This window comes from Amborella trichopoda, chromosome 13 (assembly GCF_054954075.1).
Source record: "Amborella trichopoda isolate Santa Cruz 75 chromosome 13, AtrichopodaSantaCruz75HAP2 v2.0, whole genome shotgun sequence".
Classification (NCBI taxonomy): Eukaryota; Viridiplantae; Streptophyta; class Magnoliopsida; order Amborellales; family Amborellaceae; genus Amborella; species Amborella trichopoda.
In genome coordinates, this window is record NC_142348.1 from 4,378,068 (window position 1) to 4,405,581 (window position 27,514).

General features: G+C 36.8%; 2 protein-coding genes across 3 annotated transcripts; both read right to left on the bottom strand.

Annotated features, from left to right (window-relative positions):
- Positions 1–385: 385 nt before the first annotated feature.
- On the bottom strand, positions 386–2,730 carry LOC18428815 (uncharacterized). Its single transcript, XM_020663919.2, has one exon. The coding sequence runs from the start codon at positions 2,074–2,076 to the stop codon at positions 685–687; it is 1,392 nt and encodes a 463-aa protein (XP_020519578.1). The 5' UTR covers positions 2,077–2,730; the 3' UTR covers positions 386–684.
- Positions 2,731–16,816: 14,086 nt separating this feature from the next.
- Positions 16,817–26,770, bottom strand: LOC18428814 (ruBisCO large subunit-binding protein subunit beta, chloroplastic). Of its 2 annotated transcripts, none has more exons than XM_006838111.4 (15): positions 26,717–26,770; positions 25,620–25,885; positions 25,399–25,524; positions 23,991–24,128; positions 23,771–23,866; positions 22,890–23,132; positions 22,132–22,366; positions 21,201–21,370; positions 20,946–21,023; positions 20,523–20,594; positions 20,265–20,369; positions 18,436–18,528; positions 18,201–18,293; positions 17,445–17,568; positions 16,817–17,104 (listed from the first exon to the last, which is right to left on the bottom strand). In XM_006838111.4, exons 2-15 carry the CDS (start codon positions 25,872–25,874, stop codon positions 17,091–17,093), a joined length of 1,842 nt encoding a protein of 613 aa, XP_006838174.1. In that variant the 5' UTR covers positions 25,875–25,885; positions 26,717–26,770; the 3' UTR covers positions 16,817–17,090. The 2 variants fall into 2 exon arrangements, with proteins under 2 accessions (XP_006838174.1, XP_088712491.1); XM_088856365.1 differs by having other exon boundaries at positions 26,534–26,770.
- Between the last annotated feature and the right edge of the window lie 744 nt (positions 26,771–27,514).

The following is a 27,514-nucleotide window of genomic DNA, read 5'->3' on the forward strand; positions in this document are numbered from 1 at the left end:
CCCAACAGTATGAGTATAGGTCCAACTTTGGACCCGACCCGTTGCCACCCCTAATAGTCGCATTAATAGGATCGTAGTAACACCCTGTAACTATCATTTTTTTTATTTTAAAATTTTTGAGTGCACCCATCTCTCTTTCTATGTAGTAACACCTGTAACTATTATTTGGTAGATTTTAGAAATTTGAGTACACCCATCTCTCTCTCTCAAAACCCCATTTTTATGTTTGGTTCATATAATTTAGAAGCCAATATCTGACTCCATGACAGGCTCTTCAAGAGCTCTAATTGAATGCATAAAATAATGAGGCAAAAAAATATTTCCAAGAAGAAGGAGGCTACAAGAACCAATGGATTCATATTCAACTTGAGTGAACTTCTGAAACTGTAATGAAAGTGTCATCAGTTTTATTCAAAAAATAATTAATTTCCTGATAAATCAGTCAGGAAAAGATATGCAATTCAGCAAAGGCCTCCTTTGAAACCCCAATATATATATAATAAATACAACATGAAGTAATGCCCCCCCAAAACAAAAGAATAACAAGAATCAGTTTTGAGTTGGGTTTCTGAATCTGTAATTACAGCCCCTTAATTACAAGTTATAGTCCATGATCTGATCTCTCTCTCTCTCTCTCTCTCATCAGACCAGATCAATGCACTCTCACTCTCTCTCTCTCTCTCTCTAGCCTTTCTCTGATGGGTTACTGCTCGACCCAATCCCCACCTGCAACCAAGGAGTAGACCCATCATTCAACCCCATGTCCTTCAAATCACTAAGTTTCCCAAGCTTCAACGTACTGTCTCCCTCATCTTCCACACTCAAAACTGCACTCCCTTTATCATCTGAACCCACACAAAACCAGGACTTGAACTCGAGCCCACCTACGTCGTCCGTTGGAGCGGGGAGGTTCAGATCAAGTGTCGTGGCCTTCTCGATGCCAAGCCTCTTAGGTGGGTTCTCTTGGTGCAATTGTGTCTTAGCCATGGGTGGCTCTGTTGTGTTGGAGGTGACCCAGTGGCACCTCTTGTGCCCTCCCAAAGCTTGGCCTGAGGTGAAAACCCTATGGCACTCTGAGCACTCATGTATCTTTGACCTCTTCCTTGAGGAAGCTGCCTGAGGGGTTGAGGAATTGGGGTTAGAGAGAGATGGGGTCTTAGAGAGAGAAAACATCTTCCTGGGTGCTGTGAACCCATCTTTTGTGATTGTTTCTCTCTCTAACAAGGACTCCTCTTGGTCTTCAACCTTGGCAAAACAACCCTTCACCTTCTTATGGCTAGCCCTGTGGCCGCCTAAGGCTTGGTGAGAGTTGAAGAGCTTCTTGCATGCCTTGCACTCAAAGAGCCCCGGGGGCCGGCTTACGCCATCGGGCACTGGATTTCGGGAAACAGGAGCTGAATTCCGGCTGGGTGGCTGCCGGAATCCATCAGGTTCTTCCTCATCTCGAGTTGCGGAAGCGCATGAGGACTCAGTGTCTGCTGTTGGTGGGTCCACCTTCGCACTCGCAAGCATCACCAGGCAATGCGCGAGGTCCTCCTCCTCACTGGAGGGGCAATTGGGGGAATTCAGATTCCTCGCCCTCCTCAGCCTCTTTCCCCACCCCCAACCTTCCCCATTGCCGCCTCTTCCGTTAGGAGACATTTTGGTGGATTCCCTCTCCTCTGCCCCATTCAACGGCATCTTGGTGAATTCTCTCTCCTCATCATCCTCCTCCTCCTCCTCCTCCTCCTCCTCCTCCTCCCCATACTTTTGGCCAGAGTCGGGAGACTCAGCCCCAGAAGCGCACCGGCCGTGCTCCAGGAATAACTTCCAGGACGTGAATTCTTCACCACAATTCTCACAGACTCGACTGTTTTTGAAGCGATTTGGATTTGTGCGCAGGGCATACATGCGCTTGACCCCACTCCCGCCACCAGCCCAGTCTCCAGATGGGTCCTCATCATCAGAGCGGCCAGAGGGCCCCACGTTCTCATCAGAGACGCCGTGCGCCCTCATGTGCCCACCAAGCGCGCGCCCGCACCCGAATCCTTTCTTGCAAATCCTGCAAAAATGCTTAACAATTTTCTGCTCTTCCATCCTCTAGGGGGCCAGAGAATGAGTGGCTTTGCACTCTCAGACTGTGAGAGAGAGAAAGAGAGAGAATATATATATATATATAGAGAGAGAGAGAGAGAGAGAATGAGCTAGAGAAAGGCCTCCATGAATCTACATACAATTCCCACAAGCACTGGATGTGACTGAGGTTGCTCCCATGGAAATAAGGAGGAGGAGGAAGGTGGAGGAGAAGAGAGAGAGAGAGGGAGAGGAAAAAAAAGTAAGCTCCTAGAGCTGAAGAGCTTTTATAAGCATATATATGTGTGTGTTTTTATTGTTGTGGTGTTGGTGTGTTGTGGATGACCAAAAAGTGTTGTTTTTTATTTATGGGGGGAGTGTCAACTAATCATAGTGTGAGGCAAGGCCTAACATGTGGAGAGAGAGAGTGCAAGTTGAAGACTTTTTCAACTAGGAGCAAGATGTGCCGTAGAGAGAGAGGAGTCTGTCTAGAGAGAGAGGTGGTGGTGGTGCAAAAAGGGGCGGCGCCGCTTATTGAGGAGTGTGTGTGGAGGAGAAAATGGAGTGTGTTTTTGTGTTAGGGTTTTGCGGGGAGAGGATGATGGGTCGGTTCTAACTGCCAAGGTGGAGGTGGAGGTGGAGGTGGGGGGTACCCATTCTCCATTCCAATTTCATTCCCATTCCATTCATTTCATTGATTTGATTTTCATGAGTTTTCCTTCAATTCCAAGCCAAGAAAACACAACCTTCTCCCTATCTGTCGGTTGGTCCTTTCAATTTTTGCCTTTTTTTTTCTTTTCTTTTCTTTTTTATTTACCCCACTTAAGACATCTTTTTACATTAAAAAGTAAAACTTTTATTTTGGAAGGGGTGTTACTCCAAAAAATAAAAATATAAAAATATAATATAATATTATTTGAGTGTAAATAAAACAAAGGGGACTTTTCTCCCTCTTTTTCTTTCCACCATGAGTAAGAGGATCTAGAGATTCCTTTCTCTCACTTTCTTCTTTAAATCTGTTCTATTACTACCCAAAATCATGCAAAACTTTGGCTCACACTCGAGGATCTTGAGACAGTTTAAAATTATCGGCACCAACAACCGGTAAAAACACCACATTAAAAATAAAATTTGTAGCAACAAGATCTTGATATGCATAAGATCCAAAACACCCCCCTCTCCAAAAAAAAAAAATATACTATTCGTAATATGCTAAAAAATAACAAATTCAAAAATCAAAGGCAAACATTGAAAAAGTAACACTTCATTTAGTTGTGTATCTATTTAATGTTCGACTAGCCACTATTTCATTAATTTACAATTTTTTGTGGGTATTTATTAGTTTTAACTCCATTTTCTTTTAATATAATCCTTAATATTAGTTAATTTTATTGCAATTAGGCTCTTTTGGGTGGATGCATAGGTACTACAGCATGTCATGACTAGTTACTATTTCATTAATTTACAATTTTTTGTGGGTATTTATAAGTTTTAATTCCATTTTCTTTTAATTTAATCCTTAATATTATTTTAATTTTATTAAAAATAGGGTCTTTTGGGTGGATGCATAGGTACTACAGCATGTCATGTGGATGATAATGGTTCCATCACTCATTAATTTGAGTTTGTTGTGGACGGTTTTAGTGAGGGTTTCATAGGGAAAGCGTAGGGCCGCGTCTCTAGAGATTTTGGCGGTCCAGCGAGGCACAAGCCGGAATTTGTCCGGGCCCACTACTGACCTCACACGTGTCAAGAGCCACACCTTTTGCGCTCAAACCTTTAACTGAGCCTTTCTCTCCATCACTGCTTTCCTTTGACTTCCAAATCACACGTGAGAAGGAGATGTGGACACCACTGGGCTGTGCCCATGCTAAGGAGTTGGGACTTCAGCTATTTTCAGTGAAATTTCGGGTTGGATTTCGTTGGGTCATCAGTGAAATTTCGGGTTGGATCTCGTTGGGTCATCAGTGAATTTCAACGAAACTTTCGGTAAGAGAATGGGGTCATGTTGGTTAGAGAATGGGGGCTTCTATTCCCACCTAAAGCCTTCAAAAACCGTTAACAATTTAAAAAATGGATAGAGGTTCGCCACTCCCATTGAATTATCCAAAAAATAAAAACATAAAAATAGAAATAAAAAAATTGTGGGTTGGATTTCTTTGGAGATAAAATTTTGTATGTCATCAGTCCGCGTAAAACCAGTGTTTCAAACCTCGGATCAATGGGGTAGATTATTCACCGTAGATCTGAATCAGATCATTAGATTAACCATTTGGATTTAGTCTAGATAGGTGCGAATTGGTAATTCAAAAATTATTGAAAGATAGATGAAAAAAATAAAACAATTAAGATAGACGTTTATGAGGTAGGGATTTAGAAGGGACTTAAAATATTACATAAATTTATATATATATATATATATTGGGGCTTTCAGGTGGGGAATCGAGCCGGGACCCGTACCATCTTGGAACCAGTATAATCTTGATTATTTTCCATTCATATCAGCGATCCAGAATGAAAATCGATGGGTTTTAAAGCACTAGTGCAACTGATCACTTACCCGTTCCAAGTCTGTGAGGAAAAAAAAACAAAAAGAACTAAACAAAATATGTAAGGGATTGTCTACAAAGAGACTATTTATCTTTTGCCTATGGAGGTCACAATCATTCTCACTTATTAAATGTCAAATTAGATAGCTTAGGGTGAGTCACGAAGTCCGATAATTATTGTTTTGGAACTTTGTATCTATTCAACATACTCTTACAACCACCCATTTTAAAATTTAAGGGATAATAATGATTGTGACCTCTATATACAAAAACTAAATGGTCTCTTTATAGACAATCCCAATATATAAAATTCAAATCTTTCTAATGAAGTTCAAGAATCTTAAATCTTATGAGGGTTACTATAAAATATAAAGATTTTAAAATTAGTCAAATTAAGACAAAGTATATAAAATGCAAGTTTAGTAATAAGAATAAAGACGATGAAGTAGTTAAGATTGTCAACCGAAAAATACCAGAAAAATAAAGGGTTTAAGGAAGATATCGCATATAGAATTAGAGCTGGGTAGGCGAAGTGGAGATGTGTAACCAAATATTTATATGATCACCGCCTACCAATGAAGCTAAAGGGTAAGTTCTATAGGTCAGCTGTGAGACCGGTTTTGCTTTATGGGGTATAATATTAAGCGGTCAAGAAACAACATATTTATAGGATGAGTGTAGCTACGGTGAGGATATTGAGATGAATTAGTAGTAATACAAGAAGGGATAAGACTCAAAATGAACACATTTGAGAGAACCTAGGTGCAGCAGTTCCAATAGGTGATGAGATGAAAGAAAGTAGACATAGGTAGGGCTGGCACATTTGAGAGAACCTAGGTGCAGTTCCAGTAGGTGATGAGATGAGAGAAAGTAGACATAGGTAGGGTTGGACATGTGCAACACAAACTCAATACAGCAACTGTATTAGGAAGTGCGAGTTAGCTCAAGTGGAAAGCTCAAAAAGGAAAAAGGTTCAGCCCAAAAGGGCATGGTTTGAAGTAGAAAAAAAAAAAGGTACTTATGGCTTTGTTAAGTATATGACCCTTGAGAGTACAGAATGGCAGACCATGATTCGTATAGCCGACCTCAAATAATTAGAAAAAAACCATGTTGAAGATGATAAAAATATTTTTTAACATAGATTTGAGATCTTTTTTGTTGAGCCCCAAGTTGGGTATAAAACCATGTCAGCAATCCGCTAGTTCTGATTCGATTCAGGTGGTGTCAAGCCAAACCAGCAAAACTAGGACATTATATGCCACTATAAAATTTCGTTGGAGATCTTTTGATAGATATTGTTTTGGCCACATTGAGTGTATGGCTTTTTAAAAAGAAGAATGACAGACTAGGATTGGCCGAGTTGGGAACAACATCATGCGAGCTGTCCAGTTCCGATTCGATTAAGGTAGTGTCGAGTCAAACCCGCAAAACTTAGGCATTGTATAAAATTTCGTTGGGGATCTTTTGGTGGGAGGGTTGCTAATTTTTAGTGAATCACAACGAAATATATGGTTGGCTTTTTGTTTGACTAGATGAAGAGAGAGAGAGAGAGAGAGGAACCAAAATTTTGGTGAAATTCAGTGAAATAAAGGATCCAAGTTTAAGGTTAGACAAAATGGGTTAGAACGAAAACTTGTGTATTCCCAAAAAAACTAACTCAAATTGCAACAAATTCATAACAAAACCACATGTTGCGATTTTGGAAGCCATGAAAATTCGAAACGTTTCAACGAAATTTTGGATTGCAGTCGTTTTCAATGAAATTTCATCAAATGTTGCAACTCGCGAGAAGGAATGCAAAATCTCAGCGAATTTCAATGAAATTTTCGTCAAGATGGGTTCAAAGGTCTAGACTCGAGACTAAGTTCAGTGTATCTGAAACTAGCACAAACGTGTGGAAAGACAAATGCACATGCCACGTGTACAGCTGAGATTTAGTAAACTTGTTATTTGGTCCGATATGTCCTCTCTCTCTCGCTCTCACACCCTATGCCTAAGGCCCAGGGCAAGCGACCAAGTTAGTGTTTGGTTAGGTTTAGTTTGCCTTTGCCTTAATTTTGACTCTTTTTTCTCTCTCTAAATACTTCTTGCCCTAACACTCAACTGAAAGGCCAACCTAGAGAGAGAAACCCAAGTAGTGCAGGGGTATAGTATGCTCCTATGGAAGCAAATTGTTCATTTCTACCTTGAGTAAAAAATGCACTTTAGAAGGATTTTTTGGATCTGAAAATATGGAGGATCATCAGATTTTAAGGGGGAAAAAAAAATAGATTTTGAGCTCTTTAACACCTAGATCTTGCTATCCATAAATTGGAGTTCAACTTTGTGACTTTTTTTTTTTTTTTTTTTTTTTCCTCTCTCTCGGGGATTGTATATAATGATATCATTTACCTTGATACAAGGAAATCACAGTTACTTACAACCACATGATGTGAATTCTAATAGCTTGGGTATGTCACAAAGTTCCAGAAGATTTCTTTTGAAGTTTGAGCTTGGGTCCATGAAATAAATATAGCAGTCTAATGTCACATTCCATAGTCAAAGATAAATGGTCTTATTGTATTTTTTTTCTTTTTCTTTTTCTTTTTTAAGCATAATAATTATGCGTTTGAATTTTTCCTTTTTTCCTTTTTTCTTTTTTTCTTTTTGAATAATCTATAGCTAGTAGTAGAGACATCTCCAAAATTTGGAGTCCTAAAAATACGACAAACATGATTTTTACCTGCAGGAATAAATATATTGTTGGCTCCTACAGAAACACAAAATCATTTGGCTTAGGAAAAATAATCTATCTTGATAACTTTCAAAATTCAAATGCATTTTCTAAATTTCAAGATTATAAGTCTTAGTTATAACTAACTTGTAAGATTATTCAGTGCTTTCCGTTTTCGTTTGGGACACGTATTTTATGTTCCACATTACTATCTCATTTGGATTGGACTCTATTTTACCTGCTACATTTATATTCAAGTGCTAGATTTAATTTCAATTGCAATTCCAAATTTTGAGATTATGACTCAGTTATAATTAGCCTCTAAGGTTACTTATTTCTTTTATTTTAGATGTGGTTTTGCATAAGGTTGCAACTTTAAACAGTTAAAGGTACCTCCAAACTTTGTCAGAAGATACAATTTTAGCATCGACAATTATTAGCCCGAGAATCTTTTTTTATCCTTAATTATAAAATTTAAAACTGCAATAGTGGTTCAAATTAAAAAAGATATATAAATGCGTGAAAATCTTGAAAATTTACAATCTAGATAACGTGGTGCAAGCAATACCATTTTTGCATCATGAAATTTTTTTTCCTTTTTTTTTATATCCAAACATCTTGTGGATATCTTGATATCAAAACAATCAATTAGATTATTTCTAAAATCAAAATAGCGTTTTTGATGGAATTTTGAGGTACACCTTAATTCTCCATTTTAAGGTGTCAACCTTATATAAACATTTTTTATATTTCATTACGTTACTATCTCATTTTGGATTGGACTCTAATATTACCTACTATATTTATATTGAATCCTTTTGTATACCTCCCACATATTTTCATTGTAATGCTGGTCAGTTTTAATTTAAATTTGGGCGGCTTCATCTCGCTTCCCTCCTCATTCATCTCTCTCCCCACTTCCTTTAGCATTTCTATTATAAGTGAGCTTCTTCAAATTGAGCTATGCGGAAAAATACTGTTGTGATTCTCTAATTTCTGCAAAATCCCAAGGATTACAAGCCTGGGTTTCCATAGTCTATCATAAGCCTAGGTAAAGGAGGTTAGTTGTGTTAAATAGACAGCTAACGTAGAACATTTTTATAACTTTTTATAAATCATGAATCTAAGTTATCCCTTGATAGAGCATAATGGCGCACCAGGATTCGTGTAGCTCACCCAAGTAACTGGAAAAATACTCTAATAATGGCGATGATCTCAACGACTATAGAAAAACTCGAAGAAAGCATAGATCGGGATCTTGAAACCCTAGCTTCCTTTCAGCCAGCCTAGATTCAATCCATCGAATGCATATGCAGCTCTTTGTATCAAATACAGTGTACTGCTCCAATCTGTCCACGCAGCCTTTGCCTATCATGAATTTATGGCCATCAAAATGCTAGGAAGTTGTACCTTCGTGTCTGTGTGAATCAAAGCAAAATATCAAGCTTCAAAGAAATAATAACATTCGATATTTCAAAAGAAGGGAATACCACATGGCACCATAGATGAAATCCACTATGTAGAAAAATAATTACAATCATTATTTCCAAACTAATTAACTGTAACTTGAGGCTTTTGGAAAAAGAAAAGTACAGGGTCACCTTTGTGGGATTAATTTCCTTCTTCCTCCCCTTCTCAAAAGAAACACGGCTTTCCAACTTTATTGGAGAATACCAAGTTCAACTGTCTAAGAAGCCTCAAATCTTTTGAGATTCTGAAAGAAATACGATTCGTACCTTTTCTGCACCTTAAAAAACATTAGAAGAGAAATAAAGGACTCAATTTCTCTTCATAATATTTTTTGGCTCACCCTTCCCATAAATAAATAAAATTTAAAAATTTTAAAAAAAAAAAAAAAAACCGTGTTTTTATTAGAAACCTTAACTATTGGAATTAATATTCATGTGTTGATGTTTATTGTTTATTTCATCACAGTGCTTAGTTTATTTTTTATCTTAATCAAGCTTCATCGAGATGTTAATGGGTCAATGATTTCTTGTTGAGTTTCGAGGATTTAGATTTGCAAAAAGTGGTCCCATATTGCGACTTAAAAACTTCATTTTGCTCTAAAAGATGTTAGTCTTGGAGCCTTGGAAGTTTGCAACTTTGAACTGCACCACATTTCTCTCGTTTTTCTTTTTTTTTTCATAGAAGTACAAAAGTTTATTAGTGAGATCGAGATTACAATGCAATACCAAAATTGCATCAAACAATGAGAGAACCACAAATTCCATGAGAGTGCCGTGCTTAGTTAACCTATGTGCTACCTCATTGGCCTCTTAACTATTTGATGTGACATTGGGTGACTATATTTATTCTATTGACCAAACTCAAACTTCAAGAAAAAATTACAAACTTTGTGACACACCTAAGTTATCAAAATTCACATAAAATGGTAGTAAGCAGCGTTTTAAAAATCGCCGAGTCGAACCGGACTCGCCCGGTTCGACTCGGAATTCACGAAAAAGGGACCGGATCGGTTCAAAAACCGGGAATCGTCCGGTTCTAGAGAGAACCGGACGATTCCGCACAGTGACTCGCCGATTCACTGTGCGGAATCGGCGAGTCCGTGAAGAACACGGGTTGCACAGTGTTCTTCACGGATTTTTTTCAAATTTGTCATTTTTTGATCATTTTTTTTGTTTTTTTCGGCACGTGATCTGTTTTGCAAGCTGTAAACAGCTTTATTCAGCTTTTTTAACGATTTAATGGTGGAAAAATTGGTTGTTTTTGGATCAAGAAAAATTCGGGGTTTAGGGTTTTCGCCATTTCTGAAATTTCATGCCAAATAGGGCATGAATCTTTCAAAATTTGTAGGCATATTGATCTTAAAGCTGTGAATCAAAAGATTTTGTTACTAATTTGTGATAATCGTTGAGAAAAACAGACTTTTTTGGAGATTGAAGGCTTCGGTTCACAAAAACAGGTAAGAACTTTGGGTTTTTTTTTTTTTTCCGCCATTTGATTTATTTCATGGCATATTTTGAACAAAATGAGTTCAATAATTAGGGTTTTTAATCTTTATTGTGTCTAGTATGATTTAAAATTTTCAATTTTACGTAATCTGGTCAATTACAGTAAGAAATTTGATATGAACAGTGAGATGTCTGCGGAACCAAATTCCGCTGTTTTTTTTTTTTTTTTCCGCCTTTTGATTTTGTTTTCATGATATATTAGAAATAATGTGTTAAAAATTTAGGTTTTTGATTCCTTATATTGTTGTTTATCAGAAAATATAGTCAATTGGATGTAATTTATTCACTTGGAGGTGAATTTTTGAGTTAAAATCGCTTATGTAAAACGACTCTGTGAAGAACAATTTTTTTTTTTTTTTTTTTTTTTTTTTTTTTTTGTAGCCCATGAAAGAATTTTTTGTAATCTATGATCGAATTTTTTGTAATCCATGATCAAAATGTTTGTTTTTTTTTCTTGTAATCCATGATCGAATTTTATTTTTTATTTTTTATTTTTGTAACTCATGATAGAATTTTTTGTAATCCATGATCGAATGTTTTGTAATCCATGATCGAAATGTTTGTTTTTTTTTGTAATCCATGATCGAATTTTTTGTTTTTTGTTTTTTATGTAACCCATGATAGAGTTTTTTGTAATCTATGATTGAATTTTTTGTTATCCATGATGTAATTGTTTTTTTCTTTTTTAGTAATCCACGATCGAATTTTTTGTTTTTTTTTGTTTTTTTTTTTTGTAATGCATGAGCGAATTTTATGTAATCCATGAACGAATTTTTTGTAATCCATGATAGAATTTTCTGCAATCCATGATCAACTTTTTTGTAATCCATGATCGAATTTTATGTAATCCATGATCGAATTTTTTGTAATCCATGATAGAATTTTCTATAATCCATGATCGACTTTTTTGTAATCCATGATCAAAATGTTTGTTTTTTTTACTTGTAATCCATGATTGAATTTTTTGTGTTTTTTTTTTTTTTGTAACCCATGATTGAATTTTTTGTAATCCATGATGGAATTGTTTTTTTTTGTTCTTGTAATCCACGATCGAATTTTTTGTTTTTTTATGTTTTTTTTTTTTTTTGTAATCCATGATCGAATTTTATGTAATCCATGATCGAATTTTATGTAATCCATGATCGAATTTTTTGTAATCCATGATCGAATTTTTAGAAAATTTATGAATTTTTTTTTTTAATCCATGATTGAACTTTTTGAAAATTTGTTAATTTTTTTTTTTAATCCATGATCGAATTTTTTGAAAATTTGCTGTACTTTTTTTTTTTTATTTCTTTTTATCCATGATCGAATTTTTTGAAAAATGATGATTTTTCGAAAAGATGTGAAAATCGTGATAAAGTTTTGATTATCATGATGTATTAAACATTTAAACCTAATTTTTAATTTTTATTGTTTGAGTTTGCTGTAATTTTTTTTTTTTTTTTTTCATAATCGAATTTTTTGAAAATTGATGATTTTCCGAAAAGATGTGAAAATCGTGACAAGGTTTTAATTATCATGAGGTATTAAACCATATTTTAAATTTTTATTGTTAAAGTTTTTGTTGAAAAAATTGTATGTTGATGGATTATTTATGCAAAAAAATGCATGTTATTATATTTTCAATACAAAACTGTATTTTTTTTATCTGTTGTTCATGGATTTTTAAGTTGGAATGACTGATGTTAGCCGGCTCTTTGAAGAATTGTTTTTATTATTAATTTTTTAATGCAAAAAATGTATGTTCTTGATAATTGAGTTGTAGCCATGTTTGGAGCTTGCATTTTGTATTATTCTAAATGTTTGTAATTGATATGTACGAAATATTATTGTCAAAAAAGGTATTTTGCAATAACAAATAACAACGAATATGACTACATGAACTACCGCAACATATTATCACTACATATGGTGATTATTTTTCTTTTGGACTGTCAGGTTAATTTAAACTTTTTACATCTTAAAACAATTGAATCATGTCAAGATCTACAGAAGACCCTGCATGGCAACATGGGGTCAGACTTGATCCCAACAAGAAAGATAAAATTATTTGTAATTACTGTCAAAGAGTGATAAGTAGTGGGGTACATAGGTTCAATCAACACTTGGCAGGGGTTAAGGGAGAAGTTTCTACATGCACTAGTGTCCCTAGTAATGTAAAAAAACAGATGGTGGCAATTCTTAATGCTAGCAAAGGTAAAAAAATTGCCAAACATAGGATGAATGAGGAGATAGCTAGTTTATATACACCATCAAACTGGAATGATACAGAAGAGCAATATAATTATGACCTAAAAGAGCAATATAATAATGAGCTGGACATGGCCACAAGATTGAGTTTACATGAACAATATCAGAGGGAATGTGGGTTTAGAATGCCTGGTGGGTCTAGCTCAGACATGCATGGTGGGCCTAGCTCCGATATGCATGGTGGGCCTAGTTCAGATATGCATGGCGGGTCCAGCTCAAGCATGTATGGCGGGCCCAGCTCAAATATGTATGGAGAGGTTGGTGGCAATATGTATCAAGAAGAATCAGTTGTTGAAGAAATTGTTTCTAAGTTATCTAGGAGTACCAGTATTGCAGGTCATGGTCGTAAAGACCCATTTCTCTCAAAGCCTAAGTCACAACAGATGACCTTAAAAGGCATGGTTAAAGGTACAAGAAACATGTTAGGGAGATATGTTGGTAAATGGTTCTATGATAAAGGGATTCCCTTTGATGCAGCCAATAGCCCATATTTTCCACCTATGGTTAGTGCAATCCAGAGAGCCGGGCCCCGGGTAAAACCCCCGACGGCATATGAGCTCAGTGGGCCAATATTAGACGAAGAGGTAGAGGAAGTTAAAAAGTGGATTGAAGAATATAATCAGAGTTGGCTAAGGACAGGAATTACTCTCATGAGTGATGGTTGGTTGAATAAAGTTAGCAAAAATGAGTTTTTAAACTTCTTGGCCTATTCCCCAAAAGGTACAGCTTTTTTGTCTAGCAAAGACGTATCAGGGACGAAGAAGGATGCAAACTTCTACGTACGACTATATGATCAGATAGTGGAGGAGGTGGGGGATAAGCATGTAGTCCAGTTTATTATGGACAATGCGCGTGCATGTGTTTCTTCGGGCAGCAAGTTGATGGATAAGAGGAAGCATCTAGTATGGAACCCGTGTGCTGCACACAGCATCGATCTTATGTTAGAGGAAATCGGTGAGATCAAAATTGTGAAGGAGACTCTAGATGAAGCAAGGTTGGTGTCGAGATTTATAATCAGGCCTGCCATAACCCGCTTTGCGACCGATTACTTAGCTGTGGACTCCATTCGACAATCTGAAGGTGCATTAAAGAGATTGTTTACTTGTGAAGAGTGGTTAAATGACCGCCTCTCGAAGTCCAATACCGGTGTAAAAGTGGATAACATAATCTCAAATAGGCTGTTCTGGTCTCGATGTTCCAGTGTTGTAGAGGCCACTGCCCCTTTGGTCACGGTGTTAAGAATGGTGGATGCTGATAAGAAAGCTACCATGGGTATCCTTTATGAAGGTATTGAGAGGGCGAAATCAGCTATTGGGGAGAAGTGTAATTTTGCTAGCAAAGTGATCGAGATTATAGAAAAGAGGTGGAACACTAAATTCGGACGTCCAATTCATTATGCTGGTAAATATATATTTATATCATTACAATGTTTCAGTTTAAATCATTTTTTTATGATGGAAGGGGTCAGATACATTATTGCAAGGTTGGAGAGAAGCCATCGAAACCAAGTAGCAGCAATACAAGAGGTATTATTTAATGTTTGGGTAAGAACTTCATTGAGTTGTTATATTTGTGAGGAATAATGCACTAAAACGTAATATATTTGTTTTTGCTTTCTATGTATAGGGATGCTATAGGATCCTTCGGAACTAGACTTGCTAGAAATTCTCGAACTATGATGGATCCAGGTTATCCCCTCGCTAATATTTTGTTTATTTATATATTTAATCTTATGAATTGTTCTTGCCCTTACAATGCTTTTTACATTTTAATCCAGCTGAATGGTGGGAGATATATGGTACTGATGCACCTCACCTAAAGAGGATAGCAATCAAGGTGCTCTCCCAGACATGTTCTGCTACTGGCTGTGAGCGCAATTGGAGTACGTTCCAATGGTTGCACACTACTAGAAGGAATCGACTCGCTTCTGAGAAGCTTCATAAACTAGTCTACGTTCATTATAATTTAAACCTCAGAGAGCGACAAATAAGAAGGAAGCTTGAAGACTATGGGCCGATAGACTTAGACACAATATTTGTCACAGACACAGCAGACCGATGGGTAGTCGAAGAGGAGGAGCCAGTGTTGCACAAGAGAGCGTTCCTTGAGGCTATCGGTGATGAAGATATTGAAGAAACTGATGAGCGGCATGAAAGAGGAAGCAGCCAGCCAATGTATCCACAATATGTCGATGATATTGCACCTAATGAGGGAGAGTGGGAAGGGGATCTAAGAGAAAATGAGAGAGATGATGATTCTGAGGCCACCCTATCCCAGCCATATTATTCACATATCGAGTCCCAACAGCAACAGTGTAGGGATGAGCACGACAGTGCAGGTGAGCATGAAGGATGGACAAACTTCGGGGATTTTGGACTGGGAACACAACAAAACACTAACACTCAGGGATTTGGGAATAGTCAGACGCCCGCTAATATCGATGATTCGTTTTTAGATCGAATCAATGAATTGTCAAACGAATTCAATCAATGGCACCAGCGTGACCAAGAAGAACAACAACGTCGTCTATCATTTTATTTTTAGATCGTATGTTATTAATTTTATGCTTTATTGTAGTCCATGTATGTTGATATACTTATTCCATGATAATTCTATGTTTATCCTTTTGTGTGATGTAAATTAAATGTTGAATGGCGGTTCATGCAGGGAAAGAACATATCAATATTCGCATATTCATCTAAAAACATGAAAATTCTTAATGGAGTACCCTCATTTTTTATTGAATTCCTAAAAACAATATTTATAATGAATTTTAATAAATTTTTCGGATTTTTTTGAAGCTTTATTCTGACCGATTCACCCGATTCCGATCCGGACCGCCGATTCTCCGATCCGGATAGCCGATTCGCCGATCGGGATAGGTTTTTGAAAAGCCCGATCCGGATCACCGATCCGGTTTTTAAACCATTGGTTGTAAGTAATTGTGATCACCTTATATCGAAGGTAAATAGTCTCATTGTAAACATTTCTATATTCTTTTTGGGGTTTGACAATTGTTCTTTTAAAAGCTTGACTTATTGTAAATCTAACCGAAACCTCTAGCTGCCCAAAAGTGCGAACTTGGGAACAATCTCCTGGTTTTACTTACCCAGTAGCATATGCAAAAGTAGCAGCTCGAACTTTATTGATCAGATATTCAAAAGTTATAGGTCCCGTATTTTGAATCATAATTACTGGACTTACTCAAGATAGCAAACGACATTCTACTCCTTCAGGTGTATACTATCTATTTACCGTCGGGTTAACCCCAAGGGTTAATTTTAGACCCCCAAATTTTAGCCCAGATTAATCTCTTAAAAATCTATTTTTAAGATAGATTCTTGAATCCAATTTTTAAAAGCATCTAATATCTAACATAGAGATCATGAATATGAAATAATAAATAAATTTTAAAAATAAATTCATAATTTTATGAAATGATCGCTTTAGGATCGTTGGTTTTAATTGTTTCTAGATGAAACACCCAAGATTGATGCTTTATAATGCAAAGGAGCAAATGTAGAAATGCAAGACGATACGCATGAAACAATTTTCCAAAAACCAATGCCCCAATAAAAACCCGTCCAATTTTTAGAATGTAATATTTACATACTACAGAACTCATAAAACTAAAGAAATAACATACTTCTCAAAAAATTTGGCTTCACAACTATTTTATGAAATTTACCCTTCAACCTCATTAGTATGAATCACAAAAACCTTCAATTACACGTCTCCAATTCATCCACCCGGATGTAATTTCATGAAAGATGCATTCCTCTCCATTATATTGAAGTATAAACTCAAGATATCAAAAGTAAACTTATTTATATTTCTTAAACTGTCAATTTTAACTACTTTAAATTTACTCTTATTATTACTAAACTTACATTCTACACATTTTATATTAGCCCAACTAATATCGAAACCTTAATCCTCCCAAAATTCTATTCTCTCCTATCTCACCGATCAACCGATCAAAACTAGGTTGTGCACACACATGCATTATAGTATCTCTTGAGTACCTAGTTCAATCATCTTAAGCATGATCCCAATGTTAACCCTTAACAATCATCCATAACTAAGAAGTATAATTTCAAACCCTTGATATGGATCTATTGGCACTAAAAACTCATTCATCCCTCCACTCTAATTGATCCTGTACGCTCTCACGCAATATATAATATTCTCCAAAACCGTACCTATTTCAAAACACATCTACATAGACATCCCCGCCACATTTAATTCATCTCAATATTAATTAACCAAAGGGATGAGAACCAACACATTAAATGCTTCATTCCTTTCATCAAAAGCACTGTTGTCTGAAAGGCAGTAAAAAAAGCGAGAGAGAGAGAGAGAGAGAGGAGCACCCTACCAATCCTTTGCCGAACCCAGCCAGCTAACCCAGCTAAAGGGTTTTCAATTTTTCTCCTACGACTCTTTCAAAACATAATAATGGGAATAATGAGAATTTTACAAAAAGGACGACCCACACCAATGATGGCGTGAGGATCTTATTCTTTCCCTCCTTTGCAACCAATTTCCTCAATATCCATACCCTGAAAAACAGAAAACAAAGTAACAACAATCAAGAACCATGATCTCCAACTCAAGCTCCAAGTTGGGTCTCTCTCTCACAAACACAAAAAGCCCACATCAACACACACACACGGCTCGCAAACCCAGGTTGGGGCCCTCCCTCCCTCCCTCTCTCTCCCTCTATAAACCCACAATTTGGCCCCCAACACAAGTCTCTCTAACCCAAGTTATCCTTCCCCCGACCGAGTCTTCCTCCCATCAAACCCAACTCTCTCTCTCTCTCTCTCTCTCTCTCTCTCTCTCAATCCGTTAAATATGAAGTAGCTAAAAAAATCATAAAGATACGGAGAAGTATGGAACCTGAGTTATCCATGGGGTTTCCAGCAGGGACAGGCTCGGGCTCCTTGATGTCAACCACCACAACATCAGACGTGAGGAAGGTCCTGGCTACCGATGCAGCATGCTCCAAACAACATCTCACCACCTGATTTAATTTCAATGAAATAGAGAAAAAGTTTCACATTGCTATGCTACGTTGAGAGCTCCTAGGTTTTACAGTATAAGATGCCAAAAACAGAAAACCGAAGTCCTTGCAATGACAATGACATGAACAATTTCTTGATTTTCACAATCAGCTCATCAAAATTGAAATCCTTCTTGATTTTCACAATCAGCTCATACAAAATTCCCAACATTATTTTTTTGAAGCTGTTAACATTGTATAAAATAAAGAGAGGTTACAATTTACAAGAACTCCGGAGCAGAGCCGACAGACCAAAAAAGAGGAAAGGATTTAAACATATCCCAAAAAAGAAAAGAAAATTCCTGACATTATTTCATCTTAAAATCTCACAATTTCAAAAGTAGGATTGTCATTGGCACCAATATTCCTCCCATATGCACCCAAGTTAATAGGTACAACTTCTATGCAGACGATGTCAGTGATTATTTCCATTCTAGATATTTAGGGAAATAGATAAACATGGGTGCCAATAGCAATTGCCTAAGTCCATGTGTATCGAAAAGTAGAACCCATAGTTTCCCTTAAGTAGAACAATAGCATAACATCTCTCATACCAAATAATGACAATTGGGAACTACAATAAAACGACTAACCTTTGTGGGATCAATAATTCCAGCGGCCATTAAATCCTCGTAATTTCCAGTTGCGGCATTGTATCCATACTTAGGGTTATCACTTGAAAGGACCTGAAACATAAAAAACATCAGAACATAATAATCCAAGCATCTGCCGTATTAGTAAATACGCTCAAGTCAAATAACAAGAAAGCAATAAACAGATATATAGCTAGATGGGTAGACAGATCAATTGTCATCACAACATACATACCTTTTCAGTTACCACACTTCCATTGACACCGGCATTTTTAGCAATTAGTTTCAATGGATAGCTTAGAGCCCTCTTGACAATATCAGCACCAATCTGTTGTGCATGGCGAGTAAAAATTAGAGAAAAAACTCGCAACATGATACAAGCAGACTGACAGTCATCCAAATAGATACAGGTGCCCAAGTGTTGTACCATGTTGGAAATGCAAACTGCAAACAACATGCTACAGGCACAGTCATAAGGACACCTATGACAAGTGCCTAAGAAGGGACAGGCGGCTACATGTAGACTTGCACAAGTAGACGAGTGAGATTAGGCACAAGTGTAAGTATGGCAGGATATATGTTAAACACAAATTAAATAATGACATTTTGTTTTGTTTTTGTTCTTTTCTTGGGAGAGAGAAGAGATGTAAGAAGCGAATGATATTAGGGAAAATTATAGATACCCCCAAAAATCAACTTTCTAGACAATCCTACGCCCCAACACTTTTTGTATAACACCCTAAACACCAACACTATTTTTCCTTGTATTTACCACCTAGTTAAAAAGTGAACAAAATTTATATAAAATTGTCACTTTTGTCACTCTTCCCCTATACCCTTTTCAAGTCACATGGCAATATAATTACCCAAAAAAAAGTCACGTAGCAACACTTTTTCCTCGACTCGCCCTTTCTCAATTTCTCTCTACCTCTTTCTCTTTGCCCACCCTCTCCCTTTCTCACTCTGTACTCGCCCTTTCAACTTTTCTCTCTACCCTCCCTCACTCCTCTACATGCCCTCTATCACCTTTTCTCTCTCTACTATTCACAATAAACTATTTGTGTTCTCTCATATATATTTTATTTCTATTGAAAAATAGATATATTTCCAAAAAATTAAAAATTTTATTTTTTAAACTAAAAGTATTCATTTGTAACTAAAAATGAATTTATAAATATTTGATCTAAAAAATACTTATCAATTGTGATAGAATAATAGTATAGTATGCTCCCATGAGAGCATGTGATACAAATTTTCAAAACAAAAGAGTATAGCACTTACTGCCACATGAGGTGGCAAAAGCAACAATAAATGCTATACTCTTGTTTTGTAAATTTGGATAATAGGCTCTTATGGGAGCATATTATATTATTATTCTATCACAATTGATAAATATTTTTTAGATCAAATATTTATAAATTCATTTTTAGTTACAAATGAATACTTTTAGTTGAAAAATTAAATTTTTCCTTTTTTAAAAATTATATATCTGTTTTTCAATAGAAATAGAATATACCTGAGAGAACACAAATAGTTTTATGTGAAAAGATAGAGGGCGGGTAGAGAGAGAAAGAGAGGGGGCCGGTAGAGAGGGAGGGAGGGTAGAGAGAGAAAGTGTGAGAGGGTAAGTAGAGAGAGAGGGAGGGTGAGCAAAGAGAGAGGTAGAGAGAGAAAGTGTGAGAGAGGGTACGTGACTTGAAAGGGGTAAAAGGGGAAGAGTGAGGAAATGGCTGTTTTGTCTAAATTTTATTGACTTTTTGACTAGGGGTAAATACAAAAAAAAATAATTTTGGGTTTAGGGTGTGATACAAAAAATATTGGGGGTAGATTGTCTAGAAAGTTGAATTTAGGAGGTATCTATAGTTTTCCCATAATATTATTCCAGCAATCAAGTAACATTTTAGAGAACTTATGTGTGCATTTTGCACACCGGTGTGTGGTGTCCACTGATATGCATGTGCTAGGGAAAGAGGGTAGAGAAGCATAAATATGATTAAAAAGATTATTCTTTTGATCTATGAATAAGAAAGTTCTTTTACTGAGTTAAATACGTTAAAGTAATACCTTCTGTTCATCGTTTTCCAGAGTGCCTTTAATAGCATCTACTTTTGAAGCAAGTCTCAAAAGGGTGCATCCACCGCCAACAACAATCCCTTCCTCAACAGCCGCCTGAGAAACAGATGAAAAACTTGAACTTCATTTAAAAATAAGAAAAAGAAAGATCCAACAATTAAAGGTCTTCACACTTGTGACAAATATTTCCAATGCACTAAAATTTATCAAAGTATCTTATCCAGTCGTTTCACCGAAGTTAGTCGTTACCTTTGTCGCATTCAAAGCATCTTCAACTCTCAATTTCTTCTCTTTCAACTCTGTTTCTGTTTGAGCTCCAACCTAAAGTTTGTAACAAGTAGGGCACATATCAGACATTTTATTTCATCATAGGCATCTCAATTAGAATCTCAATCAGGGAAATTAATTCAGTATCAAATACAAAGAATGCACATAACTATCCCTTGGAGTTTGGGATTCTCTCCGCCAAAGGGGTTCCCATCATCCATTGCTGATGACCAATTGTGAAGATTAACACATGGGCACCACTAAAGCTAACCTAGCACGTCACGATTGGAAGACATACCTTGGAGGGCTGCATACCTTAAGACATGGTTTCCTTTCTATCACAATAATAATACTGAACATATTTACCATACACAAATAATACTAAACTGTTAAAGTTATGAGTACCTGAATGACAGCAACACCACCGGAGAGTTTTGCTATTCTCTCATTCAGCTTCTCTTTCTCATAATCCTGCTCGGAAGCCTGAGAAGCAATACAAATGAATCAAGTACAAAGCTCCTTGAGGAAAAGAAAACGTTGATAAGCAACATTAACAATGAAAACAGCCCCACCAAGGCAGAGAATTTTTTTTGGGGGGAGGCCCTTCCCCCCCCCCACCCCCCAAGGGGCGGGGCAGGGGGCGGGGAAAGAGATATATACCTCTATTAGGTTTTTGATCTGTAAAACCCGCTTATTCACAACCTCTTGTGTGCTTCCATCACCAACAATGGTGGTTGCATCCTTTGTAAGAACAACCTTCGCAGCATTGCCCAACACTTCCTTTCCAGCTTTGTCAAGAGCTAATCCCACCTCATCTCTAATCACAGTTGCTAAAAAACATAAAACCAGTTGAAATAAGCAATTGAGCATAAACACCAAAAAGAAAACCATTACAGAGACCACGAAAGTAAACTCCCGTCAAATTATATGACCAGCGAACCCAACACCAGCAGGGAAGCATAGACTCCAAGGGTGTACTTTCCCAGCATTAAACAATCACATGGGAGACAAATGTGGTTTTCCAAGTGATACTGAGAATGAAATTTCATTCAGTTCAATGAGTAATGTAGGACTAACCTATATGTAGAGGTGACTGGAATAATGAGAAAAATACCTTCAAAGGAATTACACAAACATAAAACAACTAAAAAGGGCCGTAACCCAGTGCTGGTCCCACCTAGGCAGGGTCCCAAGAGGGTTGGGCTGGAAACGATCCTAAACTTTGGCTTTTTATGCACAAAGTGGCCAAACTTTGGCTTTTTATGCACAAAGTGGCTGCTCTCAGGACTAAAACCCGTGCACTTGCGCTGGCTACCCAAGCCTTTTACCGTCACACCAAGTGACGGCCCCTTTACAAACATAAGAAAACTAAAGCACATTAATGTAATGTTAACATAGCCTAACTCCAGTACACATAGCAATGTCACAATAGTTTCCAATTGATAATGAGAGTGAAATTTCATTTAGTTCAATGAGTAATGCAGGACTAACCTACACTTATAGGTGACTGAAATAATGAGCAAATACCTTCAAAGGCATTACACAAACATAAACAACCAATACACATCATTGAAATGTTAACTTAGCCTACCTCCAGTAAGGATAGCAATATCATCCAAATACTGGCTCTTGCGCTCTCCGAATCCAGGGGCTTTCAGAGCAGCTATTTTCAAGGCACCCCTGAGCTTGTTCACAACCAAGGTTGCAAGGGCCTCTTGTTCAATGTCCTCAGCAATTATCAAGATTGGATAGCTCCCTCTAATGGCATCCTCCAAGACGTTAATCAAATCCCTTGCATTTGTGATCTTCTTGTCCACGAGAAGCAGCTGAAGACAATATGCGACAAAAGGAGTTTCAATGCAAGACAAACAATTAATTAAAGAGAGAAATGCAAATTTAAGAATGAGCATATTACAACCCTTAAATGATAGATACTAGATGACCAAGTACTAAAGAGCAGGTCAATAAATTGTGAGAAATAGGGTGAAAAAAGAGTTTCTCCACTTTGAAAAACATAACTCCCATTGCTTCTACAAACTTTTGCCAGCAACCAAGGATATGGGTGCAAAGATGGCATTTGGCATACCCATTTTTTGGTTCCAACAGAATAGATGAACAGAGAAAGAGAGAGAGAGAGAGAGGATTACCACTTTGAAATGTTTTAAGAAAATAAACTTCTAATTTTTTCAAAATCTCTACAGAACCTTGCCAAGAAAAGTAGGGATACACCTACAGTTCGACAAAAACTAAATTTGTTTCTAGCAAAAGGGGAAAAGAAGTTTAAATCAACAATTGCCTAGATATAGGTGACGACAACAGCATTTAAGCAATGATATCAGAACTACCAACCTTACAGTTCTCATATTCAACAGACATCTTTTCACTATCAGTCACAAAGTAAGGAGAAATGTAACCACGATCAAATTGCATTCCTTCCACTACATAGAGATTGTTCTCTGCACTCTTCCCTTCTTCAAGGGTCACAACACCCCTTCTACCCACTTTACTCAGGGCCTCAGCAATCATGTTTCCTATTTCATAGTTGTTTCCAGCACTGACAGCAGCCACATCAGCCAGTTCACTATCTTCAACCTGGAGAAATATATTGGGTTCTACAGTCAAAGACAGACTTTTATGAAGATTAGGTAGACAGATGAATGGTAATATCCAACCATGGAAAATTATAGAAAAATATAAAAGAATCAGAAAGGAAAACCAACCTCTGCATTATCAAAACCAAAAGCAAGCATTGTAAAGAAAAAATACGCTCAAAACTTCCATAATCCAAATTAAAGATATCAAATATGAATTACGGCACAGGAACAATAGTATCCTAACAACGGGTTCTGGTGGAATAGACGCCTAAATATAGCATGGGAAAAACTTGTGCAAAACAGATCATAACCAACTATCCAAAACAAAACAAAACAAAAAAAGACAAAGGAATGCCAAAGTGTGTTGAAGAAATACTACCCTCGAACTCAATGTCAGTTTCTTTTTACTTGCAGGTGAGTGACACATCAGTCATGCACAACATCATTCAAGATTGCACATCCATAGAATCCTTAAAGACAAAAATTCAAAAATACAAATATCCCATAAAGTCTCCCAACCCATTAGTCAAGCTCTCATACAGGATTTTAAATGCCACAGGTTAAAAGTACAGTGTACAAAGTTCAACGATAATAACATTGAGGTACTAAAGCTGAGAGGCAACAAGACAAACATACCTCTTTCGATATCAATTTGAGTTCTGACACTAAGGCCTTTGTAGTTTTCTCAATACCCCTGGTTATTTGTACAGGATTAGCACCAGCAGCAACTACCTGAATAACAAACCCATAATATCCAGTTAAGAAACCCTCAGACACAACCAAAATCATTATTCTAAATGGGAAAGAAAAACAGATTATCACATTTCACCAATAAAATGGTGCTTTTTAAGCATACCTTTACGCCTTCCGCGATAAGGCCCTGCGCAAGAACAACAGAAGTGGTAGTACCATCTCCCGCAAGGTCGTTCGTCTTTGCAGCAGCTTGCCTCACCAACTTAGCACCAATGTTCTCAACAGGGTCCTCTAGCTCAACCTTCACAAAACCATGATTTCCAGTTACTTTATTGTTTAAGGAACAATTGCTTACATATAATAACAGCTAACAGCCAGTTCACCCAATCATCTCCATGTTCTGTGATGAGAGCATGAAGGTATCACAATGGAACATTTGAGTCTAGATGTTTAAGAACTTCTAGAATAGCCAAAAAAATATGTTACTTGCAACCATTTAAATTCACAGAACTGCACAGTAAGTATAAGCTTTCTGGGTGAGTAGTCAAGTAACTTAACACAATTCATATAGTTCCCCATTCGCAGAAACAATTGTGGCCCTCAAATTTTTGGCTTCACAATGTGAAATTATTCAGAACCAATGTTCAAAAACACAGATTCGGCGGTTTCGGTGCCTGGCCGCCTATGCAGGCGCCCAGAGACAGGGTTCCCTCACCAAAATCAAACCCCCACCTCCCCCCAAAAAATCTTCGTCCAAGGGAAAAATTTCAATTAATCACCAAAAAAATCAATCTTTTAACTACAAACATGTAAATATATCGTAAAAGACAAAATAAAAAGTAAAAGAAAAAACACATGATTCATAACATAATATGTTGTAGCAAAATAAAATCAAAACCCTCTTTCAAATATAATAACATTTTAAAAATATCAAAATCAAATCAATGTCGGTGCAATCCTCGTCTATTGGGTTACCAAAAGTTCTCAAAATCAACTACTAGAAGCTTCAAATCCACCCAAGAACCATTCCCTTCGTTTTGGGAAGATTTTTTCATAATCCCAAAATAGTGGTTTTTGAGGGGTTTTTCTCACACTAAAAGCCATGGATTTTCTATTGAGGGTTTAGATTACCCCCTAAGAGGGGGAAAATTACAGATTTTACCCTCACCCGGGGGTTTTTTCCATCGCCCGCAAGTTGTCATTGGGCGCCGCCTAGGCAGGCACCAAAAAGAAAAAACGCCTATTGCACCCACCCAGACTGTGCCTAGGCGTTTTGAAAATTTTTTGGCCTAGGCTGTCGGGTGGCCGAATTTTCGAACAATGCTCAAAACAACTTCCATATATTCTAAGGAGAAAAGGAAATTAATGGACTGCACCACATATATATGGCTAATCTTCTTCAACAAATTTGTTCTTTGAATTAATTCCTGGAAAAATTCTGAGAGGATTATTATGCTTGCAAAGTTTTCAACTTTAGTTTCATTTCCATGATTCAATGCTCACTAAATCGAGGGCGGGATGGGTTGAAGTAATATGGATAGACAAGAACATCATAGCGCCAATTGGTATACCTCTTTTGCCACTGTAACACCATCATTTACAATTCTTGGGGAGCCATACTTGCTCTCCAAGACCACATTCCTTCCCTTTGGACCAAGAGTAACACCAACAAGGTCCGCAAGCTTGTTAACACCAGCCTGCAAAAGCAAAACTCAGAAGTCGTATTTACGTTTTGTTGTTCAAATATCCAATTTATATAAGCATCAAATTGACTCAAAGCACACAAACCGACTTGTAGTTTCTTGGTGGCTGATCCATCTTTATTAAAATACAACTCCTTAGCCATGGCCCTTATACCAGAGGAACCTCCCCTCCTTTGCATTCTTACGACTTGACTCCTGTTATTGAATGAAGTGGATGATATAGAAGCAAGAGAAGAGAACTGAGAATACTTCTCAGAAGACACAGAGCTCTTCTTGTCTCTTGAAAGGTTGCAAATAGCAGCAAGAGAGCCCATACTAGACATAGTGCTCAATGTTGATGCCATTTTTTGTCAACCTGAAACCAAAATTAGATAAAAATCTCAATAATGTCTCCTTAATCTCACAACCATTTCCCATTTGCAAATGAGCCAGATTTAACAATCCTAACAACTACAAAAGTTAAACTATAAGAATATGATTCAATGTCTGAACCATTCTTCCAATAGTCATAAGATAAAGTAAATGAAGGGGCCGACACACAAGTTCTCAAGAATACGCTTATTTTCTCAAACAAGCATGTTTCACTTCTCAAAGCTACATTACATTTTTAATTGAAATAATAAATTGATGAAGATAGTCGATTTTCATAAATTCATCAAACAACCACTTAGAAGAGACCTCACTACAAGAAAGCTTTTTGGGTCAGACCCACTAGGTCCAAACACAATAAATAAGTGCATATTAAGCAGAGAGACATCCATTAAATTCAGTTGCAGAAATTAAGCCCAACCAGACATTGGATAACTTGAGCAAGTATCCATTAAAAGGATATTGAACCCTAAATTCAACATGAGCAGATAAAAACAATTATCCACAATAGTTTTTAAAAAAAAAGCTGGCATTGCTAGGAACCAGAAAACCAAAAAACAGGTATAATCTAACAACCAAAGTAGAATTGTAAAATTTAGAAGGAAACAGAACAGGCCCCAAAGAGAGCACAAACCAGAAGCTCGAACACTAAATACCCAGCAAAAAAGCCCAAAAAAGAGAAAAAGGTAAACCCAACCATCAGGAACCAGAAAAGCCCCAAACCACGAACTAGAGGCACTAAACTAGAAGAAAACCTAAATCCAAACGCAACCCTAAAACCCTAAGCCAAAAACTCGCAATAGTAGTCTTTCCTCACCTCGATAGAGCTGCAGAAGCCGAGACCAAAGGACTTACCTAGCGTTGATAGTGCGAGCAAATGAAATGGAGGAGTAAAGGGTTATAAGATGAGGGTTTCTTGAACCTTCGAATGAATCCGGACCGTTCATGTTAATTCGGCCGTTGGATTTTAAGATAGCAGGGTTTTTGGCTTATTTTATCTGGAATTCCGTAGAATATCTTGTGGTCTTATGCTCGGTTTTGGATTTTGCCTACCAAATGCAAGTAGGACCAGCGAGTAAGCCTGTATAGTATGCTCCCGCGGGAGCAGTATCTATGCCCACTCCATCTGGCATATATACCTTCTAGGATTTGGATTTTGCTAACCAAATGCAAGTAGGACCAGAGAGCAAGCCTGTATAGTATGCTCCCGCGGGAGCAATAACTATACCCACTCCATCGGGCATATCTACCTTCCAGGATTTTGGGAAAATTACGGTAAATATTTAGATTTAGTTATTACCAAAATATCGAATATTTTTGTTTTTTTAAACTTCATAACAATTTTAAAAATAAAATATAACTGCCTATTTTAGGTTTTTCAAATCTGAAATCAGGTTAATTTCAATTTTTAAAAAACCAAAAAAAAAATATTTTTATTTTTTAATAATTAAAATTTCTAAATTTTAAATTTTTAATTTTTCAAAAACCAAAAATATTTCTCTTATGGGCCCTCAGCGTGTCTCTCTGTACAACAGCTAACTATGAACTTTCATTTCTCTCTCTCTACCCAACATCTCTCTCTCTATACCAAGTCCACGTTTCTTTAGAGCTTGCT

Bases quoted from the DNA above. Each gene is read 5' to 3' on its own strand.
- LOC18428815 (XM_020663919.2), bottom strand. From the start codon at position 2,076: ATGGAAGAGCAGAAAATTGTTAAGCATTTTTGCAGGATTTGCAAGAAA.
- LOC18428814 (XM_006838111.4), bottom strand. From the start codon at position 25,874: ATGGCATCAACATTGAGCACTATGTCTAGTATGGGCTCTCTTGCTGCT. The intron at 22,367-22,889 runs GTTGGTAGTTCT...TATTGTCTTCAG, and splicing joins TTGAATATGAGAACTGTAAG to CTGCTTCTCGTGGACAAGAA. The intron at 20,370-20,522 runs GTAACGACTAAC...TCTGTTTCTCAG, and splicing joins ATGCTTTGAATGCGACAAAG to GCGGCTGTTGAGGAAGGGAT.